General features: G+C 46.5%; 1 protein-coding gene across 6 annotated transcripts in view; it reads left to right on the forward strand.

Annotated features, from left to right (window-relative positions):
* Positions 1-10974: 10974 nt before the first annotated feature.
* LOC105488765 (SET binding factor 2) overlaps positions 10975-19165 on the forward strand; it is a 547946-nt gene continuing 539755 nt past the window's right edge. For 3 of the 6 annotated variants that reach the window (XM_071075109.1, XM_071075108.1, XM_011753166.2), the window contains exon 1: positions 11005-11180. In XM_071075109.1, the coding sequence (XP_070931210.1) occupies positions 11126-11180 (55 nt within the window). In that variant the 5' untranslated portion in view covers positions 11005-11125. Of the gene's footprint in view, positions 11181-19165 lie in introns of all 6 variants that reach the window. The other 3 variants (XM_071075110.1, XM_071075112.1, XM_071075111.1) reach the window with 2 other exon arrangements.

The raw sequence follows: 19165 nt of genomic DNA on the forward strand, positions 1-19165 counted from the left end.
GGCCAGCTCTGGTTCCTGTGCTTTATAAGCGCACGGGTGGGGGAGCGGCGGGGCGGGGCCTGTGCTGCCCAGTTGCCTTCCCTTTCTTTCCTAAGCCACGCGCGCTCCTGCTCTCGGACGCGCGCATTGCTTCCTTTGGGGCTGGGGTTGGACGGGGGGAGGGGGAGTTGGGGGGAGAGGAGGTCCCTGGTGCCCAGAGGGCTTAGGTATGGGCTCCGGGCGGTTGGTGCAGGAACTGCCACAGCCCTAACTCTTTGGGCACAGGGTTCAGACAGTACGCCGGGGCGAAGGGGCGCCACTACAACCTCTTGAGGTCCTTATCCAGGACCTATGAAGCCCAGAGTGCAAAGCCTCCTGGCGAAAAATAGCAAGAGCCCGCGGGAGGGACCGCGCGGATGGCCCGAGCCCCGGACCTGGGGAGCTGTGGACTCAAGTGGACCGCGCCCCCTGCCGGCTTGGCGCCTGACCTGGCCGCGACCCCAGGCTCCCGCGGAGGGGCCGGGGCAGGGACCCAGCAGAGCCGAGAGGAGCAGGACTCACTAGTACCCCAGAGGACCGAGACCCCGGGGTTTCGGGATGGGCTAGTAAGATTTCACAGTAGGGACAAAGCTCAGAAAAGCTAAATTGAGAATTGGGATTTGGAGGGGGGAATTATCTGAAATTTCAGAATTTACATTTCTATTTGGAAACATAGGAATAACCAAAATTAGGAGGAAATATACTGTTTCATTTTGCCTCCTTGTAATCCTATTATGCCTTATAAGGTCATAACCTGAGAGTGCGCCTGGCTGCCTTCATTCATCCATCGTAAACGTGAGGACTGACTGCCAGGGAGCACACTAACGCTTCACGTATGCTAATCATTTTACAGTTTACCAAGCACGGCCACATCCCAGTCTACTTTGAGCTTCACACCCACCCTTGAGTCAGGCAAGGAAGGTAACATTACTTTTCCCATTTCAGCAGGTAGAAAATTCAAGCTCAGAGAGGGGAGGTATCTGCAGAGAGGGGAAGTCACCTTGCAGGTAGGAAGCAGCAGAGTCCCTACTCGGCCCGACACGCAAGCACGGCCGACTGGGGCGCGGTGTAGATTCCTCTAGGCTGGGGTCACCGTCTTCTCAAGGGGAAAAGGAGAGTCCTAGCCCCCGCCCAAAGAATTTGTGCCTGTTCATGATGAATCACGCTAAACACGTTTGTCACCCGTTTGTGCTCTTCCATCACAGCTTCTGCTCTTTCTTACTTCTCTCCTGGGGGCCAAACTGGGAAGGAAAGGCTAAGCCACGGGGCTTCCTGCTTCTTGCTTGTGGGTTTCTGGGGTCCTACAAACCACTCCTCTACTCGAATGTCCTGAAGCCCAGCGACTCGACGGAGAGGCCAAGGGTGCAAGACCACTAGCCAAAGAGGCTTCTAGTCCTCACCTCCCGGCAATTCGCTGTGTGAAGGTGGGCGAGTCACGTCCCATCTCTCGTGTCCCCATCTTAGAGCCGGTCCTCAGCAGACCTTTAAGCTTCTTTCCTACTCTGCCATATGGCTCTGAGCTCCGGTGCAAAGGCGGCTGGGCGGTGGGTCTCGTGGACCTTGCCCAGAGTGGTCTGTCTGGGCCGCGCACCGCTGGCTCAGCCGCCTTTTCACTCTCGGGACTCTACAGTGGACATTGCACCTGGGGAAGAAATGGCCGCGCCGAGGTTGTTTATTTTAAGGACTCTTCCTGGAAGAAGCCACCTGAGCGGACCTGAATTCCGTCTGAAGACGGAGGACAGATTCTGGGCCCTGACCCTGGCCCTAGTAAGGGGTTAGGACGCAGGGGGTTCGAGGAGTGCAGCACGGAGCACTGGTCGGGATCCGACCGCCTGGCTGGGCGCAGGGCGGTCACCGCAGCGGCCTGGCCGGGCGGCTAGTCCGTCTGCACCGCAGACAGCAGCTATTACTGCACGCCTGCTGGATGACCAGGAGCCTCCCCAGCCTAACTATTGTTCTTCTTCCTTGTCTCCCATTTCCTTTTCCTTTCACTTTATCCTCTGCCAATCAAGCTCTTCCCACCGATCCAGGACTGGCTATCAGTCTCTCTGAGGATGCGACCTACTTGTCGCCACTTTCCACTTGGGTCCACGCCAGGACAGGTTTTACTTTCATTTCTCCCGCGCGCGCCTCTGACTGCTGGAGAGGTCAAGGACAGCTAGGCGTCGGCCCACAGCCAGGGAAGGTCCCGTGGTCTGGACTCGTTCCTTCCAGTCTCCACCAGTCCTGGGGGGGTGGGGCGGGGCGGGGGTGTTTGTTCTCCAGAGAACTCTGCGACTGTACCTCCCTGCCCTTTAGAAAAGCCCGTGATTCCGTAGGGGAAACTGAGCTGTCGCTCTGCCAGGAGGATCGCGAAGCGAGTGCTCTTGGTTCAAACACCTCTTTGAGCTGCAGGCGGCTTCAAAAAGGAAAGCAAGCCCAGGAGTGGAGGGAGACTCAGAGGCTAGGCTCTGCCAGCCTCGGGTGGGTTCCTAGGCCAGCAACGTTGTGGCTGTGCCAAGAATTCCCACCTGAGAGTCTTTGCACGCACCTTATCAGCCTGGTGCACTTTGTCGCTCTGGCACTTAGAGATCTGTCACTTGAGAACTAAGTCAATTCTTTCTTTAAGTAAAATATTGGATTGGCAGCTCAAAGGATTTTGCTAGAAAGCCCCTATCTTGGAGGGGGTGTGTGTGTGTGTGTGCACGCTCCCCACTTGCAGGGGCCAGAGTACTCCCCAAAGCGTCGTGGGTTTAAGTCGAAAAAAGATAAGGAATTTGTTAAATCTGGGCATCTATGTTTTTTCTCGTGAAATCTCAAATTTGCAAATTAATCATCGTTAACGACAAAAAAATCACTAGAATGCATTTCTGATTCAATGGTTCTATGGAGAAGGAAATGCTGCAGTGGGAGTTCTGATCCTGGGGATTTGTTAACATAAGTTGCATTCATTCAAGTGGCAGTGATTGTAGATTCACATTGAGCAAGGACAGTACAAGGAAGGAAGGAAGTGGAGGAAGAAACATCTTTAAAGTTTCTGGCAAGAAAAGAGAAAGAAAAAGAAAAAAAAAACCCTTAATGAAGATCTACTTTTTTTTGTGCTCCAGAATTTTAAAAGGTCAGATTATAAATAAACCTCCAAAGCACTGTAATAAATGTGTACATCCTGACATTAGAGCAACATACATACACATATGCTAAAGGGTTTTTGCACAATGGTGTTTCAACTTCTTCACATTCCAATTGAATGATTTTTAGGCCCTACATCCAAGCCTGATTCTTAGAAATGTTTGGAGTTTTAAAAAAAAGTGTGGTAGTGGTTTATCAGCCAGCACTGTGGACACAGTTCCTAAAGCCAGAGTGGCCATACTCAGGTCTTTCAGGGAAGCAATGAAAAATAATAAATATCAATGATATTAATAAGAATAAATAAAATGTAAGTAGCTAAGTGCATTGCATAATTATCTCAGATGCCTCCTTTATCAAACAGGACATTTTATGATGCATTTATTATTAATATAGTTCAAAATGTCTATTAAGCTGTTTACAAAGTTCACTTGAAAACAAAGTTCAAGATGCATCCTGAAGTCATAACACAAAGTGATTTAGAGAAAGGACACAATTGGCCTTGTGGATTCAATCACTTACAGGGAGAAGTAAAGCAGGATACAAAGCCCAGGGCACTTTTTTGGGATCTCTGACTTCTCTAACAACCTAATAAAAATATAGATCCTTTCCAGAAAAATGAACATGTACATAAACCAATTAAAGCATAAAATAGGCATACAGTTCTGGGAGGTTGACCAAGTTTAAAACCCTGACACAGAATAAAAAGCACTGTTTCCATATTTTAAATTTCTGTCTGGTTTGCAGTGGTAAGGGCAAGGAGGACAGTTAACCTCCCTCTTTAGGGCATAATATTTTTCAGAGCATCAGCATAAAGAAAAGTAATGCTTTTGCTGCCCCATTTTTGTGCTCCTGTACAAAATAGGCAGAGAGTAACAGTCAGTTCTTGTACCTGATAAAGCCAGAAGGCAAACCTCCCTGAAGCTTAAATAAGGTAAATCGCTGCAGAACAAATAAAAGAGAAGAGATTATCCAGTATAGTGGCTCATGCCTGTAATCCCAGCACTTTGGGAGTCTGAGGCAAGTGGATCTCTTGAACTCAGGAGTTCAAGACCAGCCTGGCAACATGGCAGAAATACATCCCTAAAAAGAAAAAAAAACGAGACAGAGAGAGAGAGAACAGAAAGTAGTAAACCTAAAGAAGCTTGTTACAATAACACCTGTAACAAGACAAAATGAAATTCCTTCAAGAGAAATTTGCTACAGAGGTCACAATAAATGGCATTAATGAATGGATGATAAAAGAGATGATGATTAGGCTATTTGAATCATCCATAGCCAAAGAGAATGGTGTTAATGAGAGCAACCATCATGTAGGGATCTTGTGGTATCAGATTAGAAGCACCTGGAAAGAAGCAATTATTTTATATATGTATATACATTTATATTTTTTATTTTTTATTTTTATAGAGATGTGGTTTTATCATGTGCCCAGGCTGGTCTTGAACTCCTGAGCTCAAGAGATCCACTCGCCTCAGCCTCCCAAAGTGCTAGGATTATAGGTATGAGCCACTGTGCTCAGCCAAGAAGCAATTCTGATGTATAAGCCTGAATGAATTGATAGTGTATTCATTCTTTCAACAGATATTTACTGATTATGTATTATGTACCTAGCACTGTGCTAAGTTCTCAACATACAGTAATCACCAATGCAGTCATCAACAAACTTACCCTCAATGAGCTTACAGCCTAGTGACGTAGCCAGATATAAACAAATCCTTATCGGAATTACATATTTACATGATTATAAACTGTGTTAAGTATTCTGAAGGACAAAGCAAGACTGGGGGATCTAACATTCCAAATGGAGGAAACAGCATGTGCAAACACTCATAGATGGGAAAGAACTTGGTACATTAGAAAAAATGAAAGGAGTCCTGTTTGATTAGAATGCATTGAATGATGGAAAAAAGAGGCCTGAAATGAGATTAAAGAGGTCATCAGGGTCAGAGTAAATAGGACGCTTTCAGACATGAAGATTTTGCACTTTATTTAAGGTGACATGGAAAACTATTGACAGGTTTGAAGACAAGAGAGACATGATCTGATATACATTTGTTTAAACGATCGTTTTGGCAATCTGATATACATTTATTTATTTAAATGATCGTTTTGGCAATCTGATATACATTTATTTATTTAAACGATCGTTTTGGCAATCTGATATTTATTTATTTAAACGATCATTTTGGCAATCTGATATACATTTATTTAAACGATCGTTTAAATACATTTATTTAAATGATCGTTTTGAATGTGGTAGATAGTCGAGAAAGGAGCAAGAAAGGAAGCAGCGCAGTGGTGGTACTCTAGAGAGACTGGAGAGGGTCTAGTCCCCCCATAACGTTATTACACTCCCTCCCCCACATACACATACTCATTCCACCCTGAAGTTTACCAGCTTCACTGACGTGCATCCTGTTCAGTAGCACACGGCCTGCTCTCAGAAGAGCCCACACTTGGTGGAATGCTCTGCTGAAGCTGTTTTGAAATTCTCCAACACTTCTGAACAGGCAGTCCTACATTTCATTTTGCACTGGACTCCACATATTATGTAGCCAGTCCTGCTCATCAAACATGCAATCTAAGTAAAAGCAGCCTATAAACTCTTACAGTACCTACCTATACTGTAGCTGCTAATGTCAGGGATACTTCAAATGAATGAATGTTAAGATTCAACCATTCATCTCATCACACATGTGACCTCAACTGCAGGACACTTTTTTTTTTTTGAGATGGAGTCTCACTCTGTCGCCCAGGCTGGAGTGCAGTAGCACGATCTTGACTCACTGCAAGCTCCACCTCCTGGGTTCACGCCATTCCCCAGCCTTAGCCTCCTGAGTAGCTGGGACCACAGGTGCCTGCTACCATGCCCGGCTAATTTTTTGTATTTTTAGTAGAGACGGGGTTTCACCGTGTTAGCCAGGATGGTCTCCATCTGCTGACCTCATGATCCGCCCGACTTGACCTCCCAAAGTGCTGGGATTACAGGCATGAGCCACCGTGCCCGGCCAGGACACTTTCTGTGTCATCTATGAAGCTTCTTCTTTGCACCCCAAACACACTCAAGATAGAAATGGTTTGCTATACAAATTTAATTTTGAGACAGGTTCAATAACCTGCTTACTGTCCTTAACTTTTACCTATATAGAAAGTTTGGAACCAGCAGTGAAGCTAGGAAAATAGTTAAGAACCTATTGCAATAATGAAGGTAGAAGGTGATAATGGCTCAGACTAGTGGGGTGGCAGTGAGAGTGGACAGAAGTGGACATATTTGGGAAGTAGGAACAATAGGACTGAGTGATGAATGTGGGGCTGAGAGACAGCTGTCAAAGGTAATATTCATTAAATTTCTTGCTTAGGAACTAAATGGTTGAAAATATAGCAATGGATCAGGGAATTTTCCAACACAGCTGCATAGTCTCCTTTGTTATGCTTTGGTAGAGACGCTCTGAAGAGGCCCCAGCCCTGCCTGCTGACATTTGCTCAAGTCTAACTCTCATACTGCCTCCTTGAACTACTGTGGCTAACCACAGCAAGCACTTGAAATGACTGTACAGATCAAACCACTTACTCCGTAATAGCCCACTAGGAGCAATGGGCTGATACGCCTCGCTCACTGATAATCAGCTCTATTTTGTCTTTTTGTTTTGTTTTGTTGTTTTTTTGAGCTGGAGTTTTACTCTTGTGGCCCAGGCTGGAGTGCAATGGCGCAATCTCCGCTCACTGCAACCTCTGCCTCCCGGGTTCAAGCAATTCTCTTGCCTCAGCCTCCTGAGTAGCTGGAATTACAGGCACCTGCCACCACGCCCAGCTAAATTTTGTGTTTTTAGTAGAGTCATGGTTTCACCATGTTGGTCAGGCTGGTCTCGAACTGCTGACCTTAGGTGATCCACCTGCCTCGGCCTCCCAAACTGCTGGGATTACAGGCGTGAGCCGCCATGCTCCACCTATTTTGTCTTCTAAAGCAAAAAAGAAAGGCATCTGCCAGGTACACATCGTGAGAGTGTTACATATCCTTCCTCCCTTCCTGCTCCCACCAGCCTTCAGGAAAACAAATCTGGGCTTGCTTTACTCTCTCTCTCTCTTTGGTGAAAGGTGATGGTGGTTATCGTAGGGGATGGTCTGGCTTTCCGCCAACCTCAGTAATCAGGCTGCCTTGTCAGGGCTTATCAGTTTCAGCAGCCTGGCAGCTGTTGGCTGAGAAGCAAAGCACAGCTTTAGTGTATACAAAATATGTTCACATGTATATACAAACATACAGTGCCTTTCTACGTATACCTAGGATATGTTAAAATCTCTATGTGACAAAATGGGCATTTACAAATGGACTGGAAGTCTATTTATGACAGTAACAGATGAAATATGCCTAAAAGCAGATAGCATTTGATTCTGGGCTTAAAAACAAATAAACTTTAATTTTAAAAAATTAAAATAATTTAAATGAGTACCTGCAAATGAAATAAAAGCCAAGACATTTAAAAGGTAAAATGAGACCCCTTACCACTACAAAATTAACTCAAAATGGGTCAAAGTACTAAATAGAAGAACTAAAACTATGAAGGAAACAAGAGTAAATCTTCATCTCACCTTTAATATGGCAATAAATTTTTAGATATAACACTAAAAGCATAGAAACAAACTAAAAAATTTGACTTCATCAAAATTAAAAACTGTTTTGCGCCAAAGGACATTATCAAGAAAATGAAGTCTGGGTGTGGAAGCTCATGCCTCTAATCCTAGTACCTTGGGAGGGCTAGATGGGAGGATTGCCTAAGGACAGGAGTTTAAGACCAGCCTGGGTAACATCATGATACATCATCTCTACATAAAAATAAAATGAAAAATAAAATAAAATAGGAAATATCTGGGGGGGGGGGAATAGGGCATAAAAATTTTAAAAAGAAAATCAAAACAACGTACACAAGGGGAAAATATCTGCAAATCATATATCTGACAAGGACTAGTATCCAGAATATACAAAGAATTCTTACAACTCAATCTCAAAAAGACAAAGAATCAATTTTAAAATGGGCAAAGGACTTGAATAGACATTTCTCCAAAGAAGATTTAGCAATGGCCAATAAACACATGAAAAGATCCTCAACATCATTAGTCTTTAGGGAAAGGCAAAACAGGACCACAATGAGATATCACTTCACACTAAGATAGCTATAACAAAACATACACAACAGGAAAACAAGAGTTGACAAAGATGCAGAGAAATTAGAACCCTAGTACATTGCTGGTGAAAATGTAAAATGATGCAGCCATGGTGGGAAACAGTAGTAACAGAATTGCTACTTAATCCAGTAATTCCAATCCCAAGAATATATCCCCTAAAATTGAAAACAGGTACTCAAATACATGTACATGCATGTTTGCAGCAGCACTATTTACAATGCCAAAAGGTGGAAAGAACCCATATGTCTATATGGGTTGTTACAGATAAACAAAATATGGTATATACATATGATATGGTTTGGCTGTGTCCTCACCCAAATTTCATCTTGAATTGTACTCCATAATTCCCACCTGTCATGGGAGGGATCCGGTGGAAGGTAATTGAATCATGGGGGGCAGGTTTTCTCGCGCTGTTCTCGTGATAGTGAATAAGTTTCACGAGATTTGTTGGTTTTATAAAGGAGAGTTCTCCTGCATAAGCTCTCTTGTCTGCCGCCTTGCTCCTCCTTGCCTTCCGCCATGTGCAACTGTGAGTCAATTAAACCTCTTTTCTTTATAAACTACCCTGTCTTTATTAGCAGCATGAGAACAGTCTAATACAACATACAATGGAATATTATTGAGTCATAAAAAATAATGAAGTGTTGATACTTCAACGTGATGCTACAACCTTGTACTGCATCTGCCCGTATACAAGCTGAGAACAATATACTAAATGAGAAAACCCAGACACAAAAAGTCACATATTGTATAATATAAACATGAAATATTCATAATAGATAAATCCATAGAGACAAAGCAAATTGGTGATTGCCAGGGGCTGTGGGATGGGGGAACGAGAATGACTGCTTAATGGTTGTGAGGTTTTCTTTTGGGTGATGAAAATGTTTTGTAAGTAGATAGACACGGTAGTTGTACAGCATTGGGAATGTACTTAATGCCACTGAATTCTAGATTTTAAAATGGCTAATTTTACGATATGTGAATTTTACCCTATTTTTAGAAAAGAAGTCGGGAAGGAATATGATAGCTGCCTTAAAAATCTATCATATGAAGATAGATTTTATTTTTTTTCTGGATAGTTCCAGAGAGCAGAATCAGGGGAAATTACAGTAAGACAACTCTAATAAGGAAGAACTTTCTAACAAGAGGGCTGTTAAACGGTGGAATGGGCTGCCTCCCAAGGAAGTAAGATTATTCTTTGCTGAAAGTGATCAAGTTGGATGATGAGCTCTCAGGGAAGTTACAGAGAGGATTGCTACATGGGGTATGACAGGTTTTTTTTTTTTTTTTTTTTTTTTTTTTTTTTTTTTAATCTCAGGATCAAGCTATCTTCCCTCCACGTTTGCAAATTCAGCTGATTCAGTTTTACCATTTGCAATTGACATAGAGCTCCTGGAGTTAAAGTATTCCTTCAGTTTCAGTTCTAGTGCCCCCCAACCCTCCCAATTTGTAGATGAAACAAGTGTGGCAGAGGAAGGGGAAATAGTAAATTACAGCAGAGTAAATCTGCAGGAGCTGAGATGTCAACTCCCTCAGTTCAGAGTTGGAACCACTGCGGCTTCCTGCTGGTCGTTGGGGAAAATCGCATTTACTCATTAAAAATATTTGGTAGGCACTTACTACATACTAGACACTTTGCCAAGAGGCCTTGTCTTATATGTAAATATGAAGAATCAAACCCTCAATTAATAGTGAACAGTGATAAGCAACCACAAAGACAACTTCTAAACCAGAGATTTCCAAAACTTTGGTCTACCACTTGCTCAAATTCTCCTACCAAAACTTCGTGAGAGATTAACAAATGACAAAATAAGTTCACCTGAATGTCGCACCACCTAAATTCGAAATGGTCAATATGAGGTTCAACAAAAAAGCATGCGACTTGGATAATCCCGAGACGGAAGGACGGGACCATTTATTCATTTTTGTGCGTGTTTGAGCAGGGAAGTTGGAAGTCACCACCTGTACGGGCTGCGAGAGCCCTGGGACCGCTGCGAGGGAAGCAAGCCGAGGCGGGCGGGGCTCCCCAGGGAGAGGCCAGCCCAGTTCGGGAGGATCCCGGGGATGCCGCGTTCCTCGGTGGAATCTGGCTCCCCGGGGCGCTCCGGGGGAAGCCCAGGCCGACCGCCCCCGGCCCACCCGGCATTGAAACCCGAGGCGCCTTGGAGAATTGCGCAAAAGCCTCTCCCTCCCCCGTCTGCTCGGTGGCATGTTTCTAAAATTCCCATCTACACAACATAAACAGGAAACATGCAGCAAAAGCCCTGTCGGTGCAAATTCCTTGCTTCCAACCGAGGGCGGGAGAATTTCATCTTTGGTGGTGGTGGGGAGCAGAAGCAGCAGCCAGCTTTCCAAGTGACCCCTCAACTCTCCACGTCCCTTCTTGCAAATCCAAACAGAATAGAGAAGGCGGAAGGAAGGACCCCCTGCTTTAGGAAAAACAACGAGGGGGAGGGGGCCGTGAAGTAACATCCAGGCCTCAAACCACCTCCAGGGGCCGCATTGGCAGCGCGTGGCGGGAACGCGCCTGGCCGCCCACTCCCCAAGTGCAGCAGTCCGCGAGGCCAGCCGAGGGTTGGGGTGGGCTCGCCGCCCGGGCTTGGGGCAGCCGAGCCAGCGCGGGTGGGGGCGGGGTAGGAGCGGGCACGAGGCGCCGCGCAAGCGCAGAGCGCGCCTCGGTTGTCAAACATGGCTGAAGCGCTGCCGCTGCCGCTACTGCCGCTGCAGGGAAAATGCTGAGCCCTCCCGGGCCGGGTGGGCGGCGGCGGCGAGGGCGGCGACGGGGACCCGCTTCCCGAGCGCGGCGGCGGCGGCCATGGCCCGGCTGGCTGACTACTTCATCGTGGTAGGCTATGACCATGAGAAGCCAGGTAAGGGTGTGGGGCGGCGCCGCCCCCGGGCCTCCCCGCCCCCCGGCCGCTGTCCAGTGGGCTCCGCGGGGCCGGGCATCGGGGCCGGGCGTCGGGGAGGGCCAGGCCGAGTCTCGGAGGAGCGGGCGGTCGGCGTCCGGCCTTCTCGGCTGGGCCGAGCCTGGCGGTGGGCGTGGGGGCCGGCATGACGGTAGTGGGAGGGAAGAAGCCGCGTCTGCCCAGCCCCTGGGCGCACCCGCTGGGCCGGCCGGAGGCGAGTTGGGGTCTCGCTACCCTCCCGCTGGAGGCTGCCGGGTACCCGGGGCAGAGCCCTGGGATTGGGCCCAGGACCGCAAGGCTGGGAGGGCAGGAGCCAACTGTGCTAAGTTCCTCAGGGATAAACTTCTGCCCTGCATCCTGAATGAGTAACCAGTGACGCAGGGGGTTGTCCTCTCCGAAAGGAAGTGCTGAGAGTCCAGTGCTACCTCACCCCTGTGCTGTTGGGGGCCTAGTGACCGTCCTAAGGAACGCGTAGTACCAGGGAAGGGGAAAGGATTCTTTGTACTTTTACACCTTTCTAGGAAATGCTCCCTATTCTTTCAGGACAAATGTGACGGTCACTTAACAATGACATGACTTGTCTTTTAACTAGGGACAGCCAGCTGACCGCTGAAGGTGATCTTGTTTCACTCTAATGTGTTTTCATTGTTCTTTTGTCACAGAATTTTCTTAGGAACAATTGGGCAAATGCATTGTATTTTATACTTTAATTGATGGACTTCCACAACTTAAGAGAATTCGGGGTTCATGCACGTTTATTTCTGTATTTGTATTCTTTTGTATTCCTGTGTAGCTAAGCATAATGTAATAACAAATTGAACTGGGGAACCACTTCTATTTCAGGGCAATTCTAGTCCCACATTTGCAAGGAATTTTAGATATCAGCTCTACAGCCCCTTCATTTTTCAGAGATGCTGAGATTGTGTTTTCCTGATGGTTATAGCCATTGGTAGCCCAGAATGCCGTTGTTCTACCCACTCGTGGTCCACTGTTTCTTTTATCATTCCTCTCCTAAGAACTTCCTCTCCTTTAGTGGGAACTTTTCATGTTCTTTTGTCTCTCACCAGTCATGACCTGATTGAGGTCAGTTGTTAAAGAGAAATATTAAATTTTTAAACTTCTGGCTCCAAAATTTTATTTCCTAGTAATTTTGCATAGTCTGATGTTTCTTTTCTATCAAGATTAAGTGTGGGAAATCAGTTTTTTAACCTTGTTTAGTTTTTAGTGACATTGTGCCGCCCCCCCCACCCCACACTTTTAAACAATTTTTTTTTTTTTTGAGACGGAGTTTTGCTCTGTTGCCCAGGCTGGAGTGCAGTCGTGCCATCTCGGTTCACTGCAGCCTCTGCCTCCCAGAGAACAACCCCAGCAGTTCTCTGCCTCAGCCTCCGGAGTAACTGGGATTACAGTTGCCCATCAACACGCCAGCTAATTTTTGTATTTGTAGTAGAGACGGGGTTTTACCATCCTGGCCAGGCTGGTCTTGAACTCTTGACCCTGTCATCCACCTGCCTCAGCCTCACAGAGTGCTGGGATTACAGACTTGAGCCACCACGCCCGGCCAACAGTGTCGAAACAATAACAGACTTGCAAAAAAGTTGCAAGAATGGTAGAAAAAATTCTCCCCCACCCCCAACAATTTGAGAGGAAGCTGTTGACCTGATGCCCTGTCATCCCAGAATACTTTAATGTGCATTTTCTGCAAACAAGAATGTTCTCCTACATGATCACAGTGCAATAACCAAAACAGGAAATGAATAGTGATACAGTACTCCATCTAGTTCTCGGACTGGTTCAAGTTTTGTTGATTGTGCTGTTAATCTCTTTACTGGCAAAAGGATCCAGTTTAGCAATATGTGTTGCATTCATGTTATGTCTCTTTTGTCTCCCTCAATATGGAACATTTCCTTTATCTTCTCCTAACTTTCGTGACCCTGACATTTAACAATTACAGGTCAGTTACTTTGGAGGCTGCCCCTCAATTTGGGATTGTCTGTTCCTTCATGATTAGATACATATGAATATGTGCTTGGGAAGGATATCACAGAAGTGATGCTCACTGCATCCTGTCAGGTGGTGCACAATTTCACTTTGTTTCATTGTTATTTTTACTTTGATTACTTGATATAAGTAATATCTGTCAGTTTTCTCCACTATAAAGTTAATAGTTAATTGTTTTTGTCATGTACTTTGAAACTGTGTAAATATCTTGTTCCTCACTAAACTCTTAATCATTTATTGACATCTACATGGAGTCTTGGTTTTGTGTGTGTGTGTGTGTATGTGTTTAGTGGATTATATTCTGTTACTATTTGCCTTAGTCCATTCGGGCTGTTGTAACAAAAATACCTCAAACTGGGTGGCTTACAAACAATAGAAATTTATTTTTCACAGTCTGGAGGCAGAGAAATCCAAGATTAAGACTGACAGGTTCAGTGTCTGGTCAGAGGACCTGCTTCCTCATAGCCATGTTCTCAATTTAACCTCATAAGGCTTAAGGGTCACATGAGCTCTCTGGGGTCTCTTTAAAAAGGGAACTAATCCCATTCACAAGGGCTCCACCCCCATGACCTGATCACTTCCCAAAGTCCTCACCTCATAATACCATTACCTTGGGTGTTAGGATTTTAACATATGAATTTTGGGAGAGTACATAAACATTCAGACTATAGCATTATTTATTTTGATGTTCAAATTGTTCTTTATTTGGCCAATGAGAGCTGTTCAAGCTGGCTTCTGTGTTCTTATGGTACATCCCCATCACTCTTTGAGAACATCTTTTTACTTTTTGGTACAAGAACCTGTACCTGGCTCATCTTGTACCTTCCCTGCCTTGATTCTGGAATCAGCCATTTAGGGATCCCTGGTTCCTTTGAGTGGAGAATGACATTTAGAAGCTAAGATCTCAATCAAGGCTAGTATGTTTATTGCTGTTGGGTTGTTACTGCTTTCAGGTCCTGTTAATGGTCAGGGCTGGTAAGTATAGGTATGTATGCATAAACATACATATGTATTTATATCTATATTTATTATCTCTGTATATTGAAAACTATGAATTCATACTGATACCTCCAATTTCAATAAAATATTCCAGGATCTATTCTAGTTTTCTCCTTTTTCATATTGTAATGTTCTTCACTGACAGTGAGAAATCTGGCTTCCATTATCCTTAATGTATATACTTATTGTTCAGTCTCCCATCTTCACTACCATCCATTCCTCTCACTGCTGGGACTTGGATTCTTCATTACATCTCCTCCATCCCCCTACCCCATTCTGGATTTAAGAGTCCATACCAGCATGCTTCAATACAGGGACACCCCCCCCAGCGCTGTGGCTATGACTCCTCATGTTGGTCTCTCCACTGTTGGTGGACACACTTCTTACCCCACTCAGACTCTGACACCCCACGGTGAGCTGCTTCCATTGGAAGACATCCTTCTCACTCTGTTGTACCCCAGTGCCCTTTGCCAGTTTCCCCCTCCTGCCTTAATGCTTGGGCTCTGAAGCAAAATGTTTGGCTCTTCCCCTACCACACATTCTCCCTCCTTAGCTCTCTTCGTCTATGACAATATGACAGGCTCCACCCCAGGGATCCACCTTCACCCCAGGGGTACCATGACAACTGCTCTTCTCACAGCAGGAAAAGGGAAGGAGAAGGAAGATTAATTTTTTAAGTAACACAATCCAGAAGCTTGTATAAATTGTAGAATGTCAATAGTGAAATGTGTAACTTTTTAACTTGGGATAATTCTTCTTTAGTCATGGGGAGGTGCGGGCGGTGGTGTCAGGAGCAGCTGTGGGAGCAACAGTCATGCTGGTGGGTTCCCTGTGCCCTGTGTCCCTGAGATAGCCGACTGTACCGCCCCCGCCCTTGTGCCTCTGGCAGGACCTGCCCTCAGGGCCAGAGCCTCCCGGGCTCCTGACCCTGTGTCACCACTCTTGCCCACCAATGCTGCAGGGAGGGTGTGAGTAGGAGGCGGAGCTGGAGGTGCAGTTTGGGGGTCTGGGGCGGGAAGTGGGAGCAGTGCCTGCTTCAGGGACCTGGCCAGCAGCGTGGTCACTGTACCCACCCTGCAGAGGGCACCCGGTTCCTGTGCCTCACAGTGAGGCTCTGAGCAGGGCTGCCCAGGGCCGCATCCCTGGGTTCCACCCTGCATCAGGGTGATTGCCAGGCCTGACACTCCCAAGGGCCGGGCCCAGGACCCACAATCTGCTCCTGGAGGCATCCCCCTAGGCAGGGCCACAAGCTGGGTGAGGGGGAGCTGGTAGAGATGTTGCCTCTGCCCTGGATACCGGCCTGGGCCCAGCGAGAACCTGGAGCCCCTGCTCCAGGCTACAAGGGGGCACACTCCACAGACCTGACGAAAGCCAGGAGCAGGCAGCAGCCCCGCCCTCCTCGGTGTGCTGCAGCCACCCAAGTCAGAGCTGTGGACCCAGTTCTCCCTGTGTTGTTGGGGGCCACGAGTAGGAGTCCCCCACCCCACACAGCTGCAGCTGCCCAAGTTGGGGCTGTGGACCCAGGCCTCTTTGCACTCTTAGGGGCCAGGGAAGGCATCCCTCCTCCCCTTGTAGGCTTGGAGGTGCCTGCTCCAATCTCGGAGCGGGGTAGGGGCCAAACCAGGGTGCTGTCACAGCCCAGCCGGATGTGTACACACTTAGGTCAGCGCTGACACACTAGGCCCCTGCCTCCTCAGCCCCCTCTGGACTTTGGGCCCTGACAAGCACCGTGGGAGGGGTTTGAGGGCAGCTTGGTGCAGGCCTGCAGGTACCCCTTGACGCGAGCAGCCTGGGCTTCATGGATGGTGGCAGGAAGCAGACAGGCTCCTGGGCGGAAGTGAGCAGTTCTCTGGTGAGGCCCCACCTTCAGGCTGGGGAGGGCTTGAAGGCTGGGGGCCAGGCTGCCAGACCTATGGACTAGAGTGAGGACTTGTGGTACCTTTTCTGGGCCCACCAATAGACAATCGGTGTGCCCTTTTCCCCCTCTGAGGCCCATAAAAGTTGCAGGCTCAGCCCAGAGCAGAGCAGAGAATGGAGAGATGATGAGACAACCAGTTACAGAGAGGAGTTACCCTCTCTGCTGAGAGCTGAAGAGATGATGGGACGATCTGCCTGCAGAGAGGAGCCACCCACTCTAGTCTAGGACCTCTCTGCTGAGAGCTGCAGACAGCAGGACAACCAGCTGCAGAGAGAAGCTGCCCTCTCTGCTGATAGCTGAACACCTGTTGGGATGACCAGCTGCAGAGAGGAACCACTCTCACTGCTGAGAAAATACTTGCTGGGGTGACCTGCCTGCATAAAGGAGCTACCCTCTCTGCTAGGAGCTGAACACTCATCAGGATACGCTACTGCAGAGTAGAGCTGCCCACTGTGGGTCTTTGAGCTGTTCTATTGCTCAATAAAGTTCCTCTTTGTCTTGCTCACCCTCTACTTGTTACCTGAGGACCTCATTCTTCCTGGTCACAGGACAAGAACTTGGGACCCTTGAATGGCAAGGGTAAAAGAGCTGTAACACAAGCAGAGCTGAAGCATGCCCATTGCTCACCATGTTGCAGGTGAAGGAAGGGGGAGAAGAGCTGTGGCCCTTCTGGGAGCCCAGACCTGTGTATTTTTTTGTAAAGCCCCAAGCTAGGGCTGTGACTCCATCTTTGGGGCCCTATGGTTCCTGGCATCTTCAAGCTTCTGAGTTTCACTGCATTCCCCGGTGCCGGCCAGGGAAGCTGCTTGTGGTGCACCTGGTCCAGCCACAGCCTTGCAGAGAGCTGGCACTCATGCCAGTACCTGGAGCTGCCCACCCTGTGGCAGCAGCTGGCATGTCTAACTGCGCAGTGGCCAGACTGTACGCTCGCTTACATACCCCTCACCGCTCCACGCCTGACTCCAGTCTTTCTTGGAGGCATGGGGTCCAGGCTGGTAGCGTGAGCTGAGTGTAGCCTACCAGGCCGAGTGGGCAGAACAAGCGTAGCGGATCTGAGCAAAACTCGTGCAGAGGCGCCACCGGCCACAGGTTTCTGGCCAGAAAAGTGACACCCTAAAGATCCCATAACAATGTCTAATAAAGTATAAATTACGTGCAATAAAATTTACTCTTTTAAGTGAACATTTCAGTGAGTTTTGATAAATATATACATTAGTGTAGCCACTACTGCAATCAAGGTATAGATATAGGGCTGGCTGCTGTGACTCATATCTATAATGGCAATGCTTTGGGAGGCTGAGGCTGGAGGATGGCTTTAGGCCAGGAGTTTGAGACCAGCCTGTGCCACGTGGTGAGCCCCATCTTTGAAAAAAAAAAAAAAAAAGTAGCCTGGTGTGGTGGCACATGTCTGTAGTTCCAGCTACTTGGGATGCTAAGATGGGAGGATTGCTTGAACCTAGGAGTTTGAACCTGCGGTAAGTCATGATCACTCCACTGTATTCCAGCCTGAGTGACAGATTGAGACTCCGTTTCTAAAAATAGGTAGGTAGATAGATAGGGAACATTTTCATGCTTCTAAAAAGTCCTCTCATGCCTCTTTGTAGTCAGTTCCCTTTCTAGCATCTGGCAGTCACTGATCTGTTTTCTGTCTGTATGTTTTTGTCTTTTCTAGAATGTCATATAAATAGTATACAGTTTTTTTGCATCTGGCTTTTCACTTAGGATCATACAGTTGAGATTTATCTATGTTGTATTTACTGACAGTTGTTGCTTTTTATTGCTGAATATGATACGATTTATCCTTTCACCAGTGGAAGGACACTTGAATTTCTAGTTTTGGGCTATGGTGAACATAATTGTTCTGAACATTTGCATACAGATCTTGGAATGTTTATATGTTCCTGTTTTCATTTCTCTTGGGTAAATATGTAGGAGAAGAATTGCTAGGTCGTAAGTGTCTTGTTTGTATGAGACTGACAAATTTTCCTAATTGGCTGTTCCATTTTACATTTTCACTAGCAATGTATGAGAGTTCTAGTTATTTTTAAATTTAATCTATTACTTAAAAATATTTTTGGCTGCTCTGCCTGTGGAGTAGCCATTTTTTTTTTGTTAACTTCTCTAATAAACTTGCTTTCACTAAAAACAAAAACAAAAAACAAAACAGGCTGGGCACAGTGGCTCACGCTGGTAATCCCAGCACTTTGGAAGGCCGAGGTGGGTGGATCACCAGGTCAGAAGAACGAGACCATCCTGGCCAACATGGTGATACCCCGTCTCTACTAAAAATACAAAAATTAGCTGGGGGTGGTGGCGGGCGCCTGTAGTCCCAGCTACTTGGGAGGCTGAGGCAGGAGAATGGCTTGAACTCGGGAGGCGGAGATTGCAGTGAGCAGAGATCGTGCCACTGCACTACAGCCTGACGACAGAGCAAGACTCTGTCTTTAAAAAAAAAAAAAAAAAAAAACTTCCCCTAGCTTTATTGAGGTGTAATTTACAAATAAAAATCATATATATTTTTGGTGGACAGTGTGATGTTTCATGTATACATTGTGAAATGATTACCACAGTCAAGGTAATTAACATATCCATCACTTCACATAGTTACCCTGTGTGTGTGTGTGTGTATGTGTGTTTATGGTGAAGAAATTTAAAATCTGTCTTGGCAGGGTGCAGTAGCTCATGCCTGTAATCCCAGCACTTTGGGAGGCTGAGGTGGGTGGATTGCTTGAGTCCAGGATTTTGAGACCAGCGTGGGCAACAGGCTTTTTTCCTCCAAAAAAGAGATCTACTCTCTTAACATACCTCATTTGTGGTTTTAGTTTGTGTTTTCCTGGTGACTAATGATGTTGAACACCTTTTCAAGTGCTTGTTGCCATTTATGTATTTTTTTGTAAAGTGTCTGAACAAATTTGTGCTCTTTTTATTGGGTTGTTTGACTTCTTACTGTTACTGGTGGAGGGTGTCCAGGTTCTTGGTGTTTTGAAAAAAGAATTGGACAAAATGCACAAACAAAGCAATGACAGAA

This window comes from Macaca nemestrina, chromosome 12 (assembly GCF_043159975.1).
Source record: "Macaca nemestrina isolate mMacNem1 chromosome 12, mMacNem.hap1, whole genome shotgun sequence".
NCBI lineage: Eukaryota > Metazoa > Chordata > Mammalia > Primates > Cercopithecidae > Macaca > Macaca nemestrina.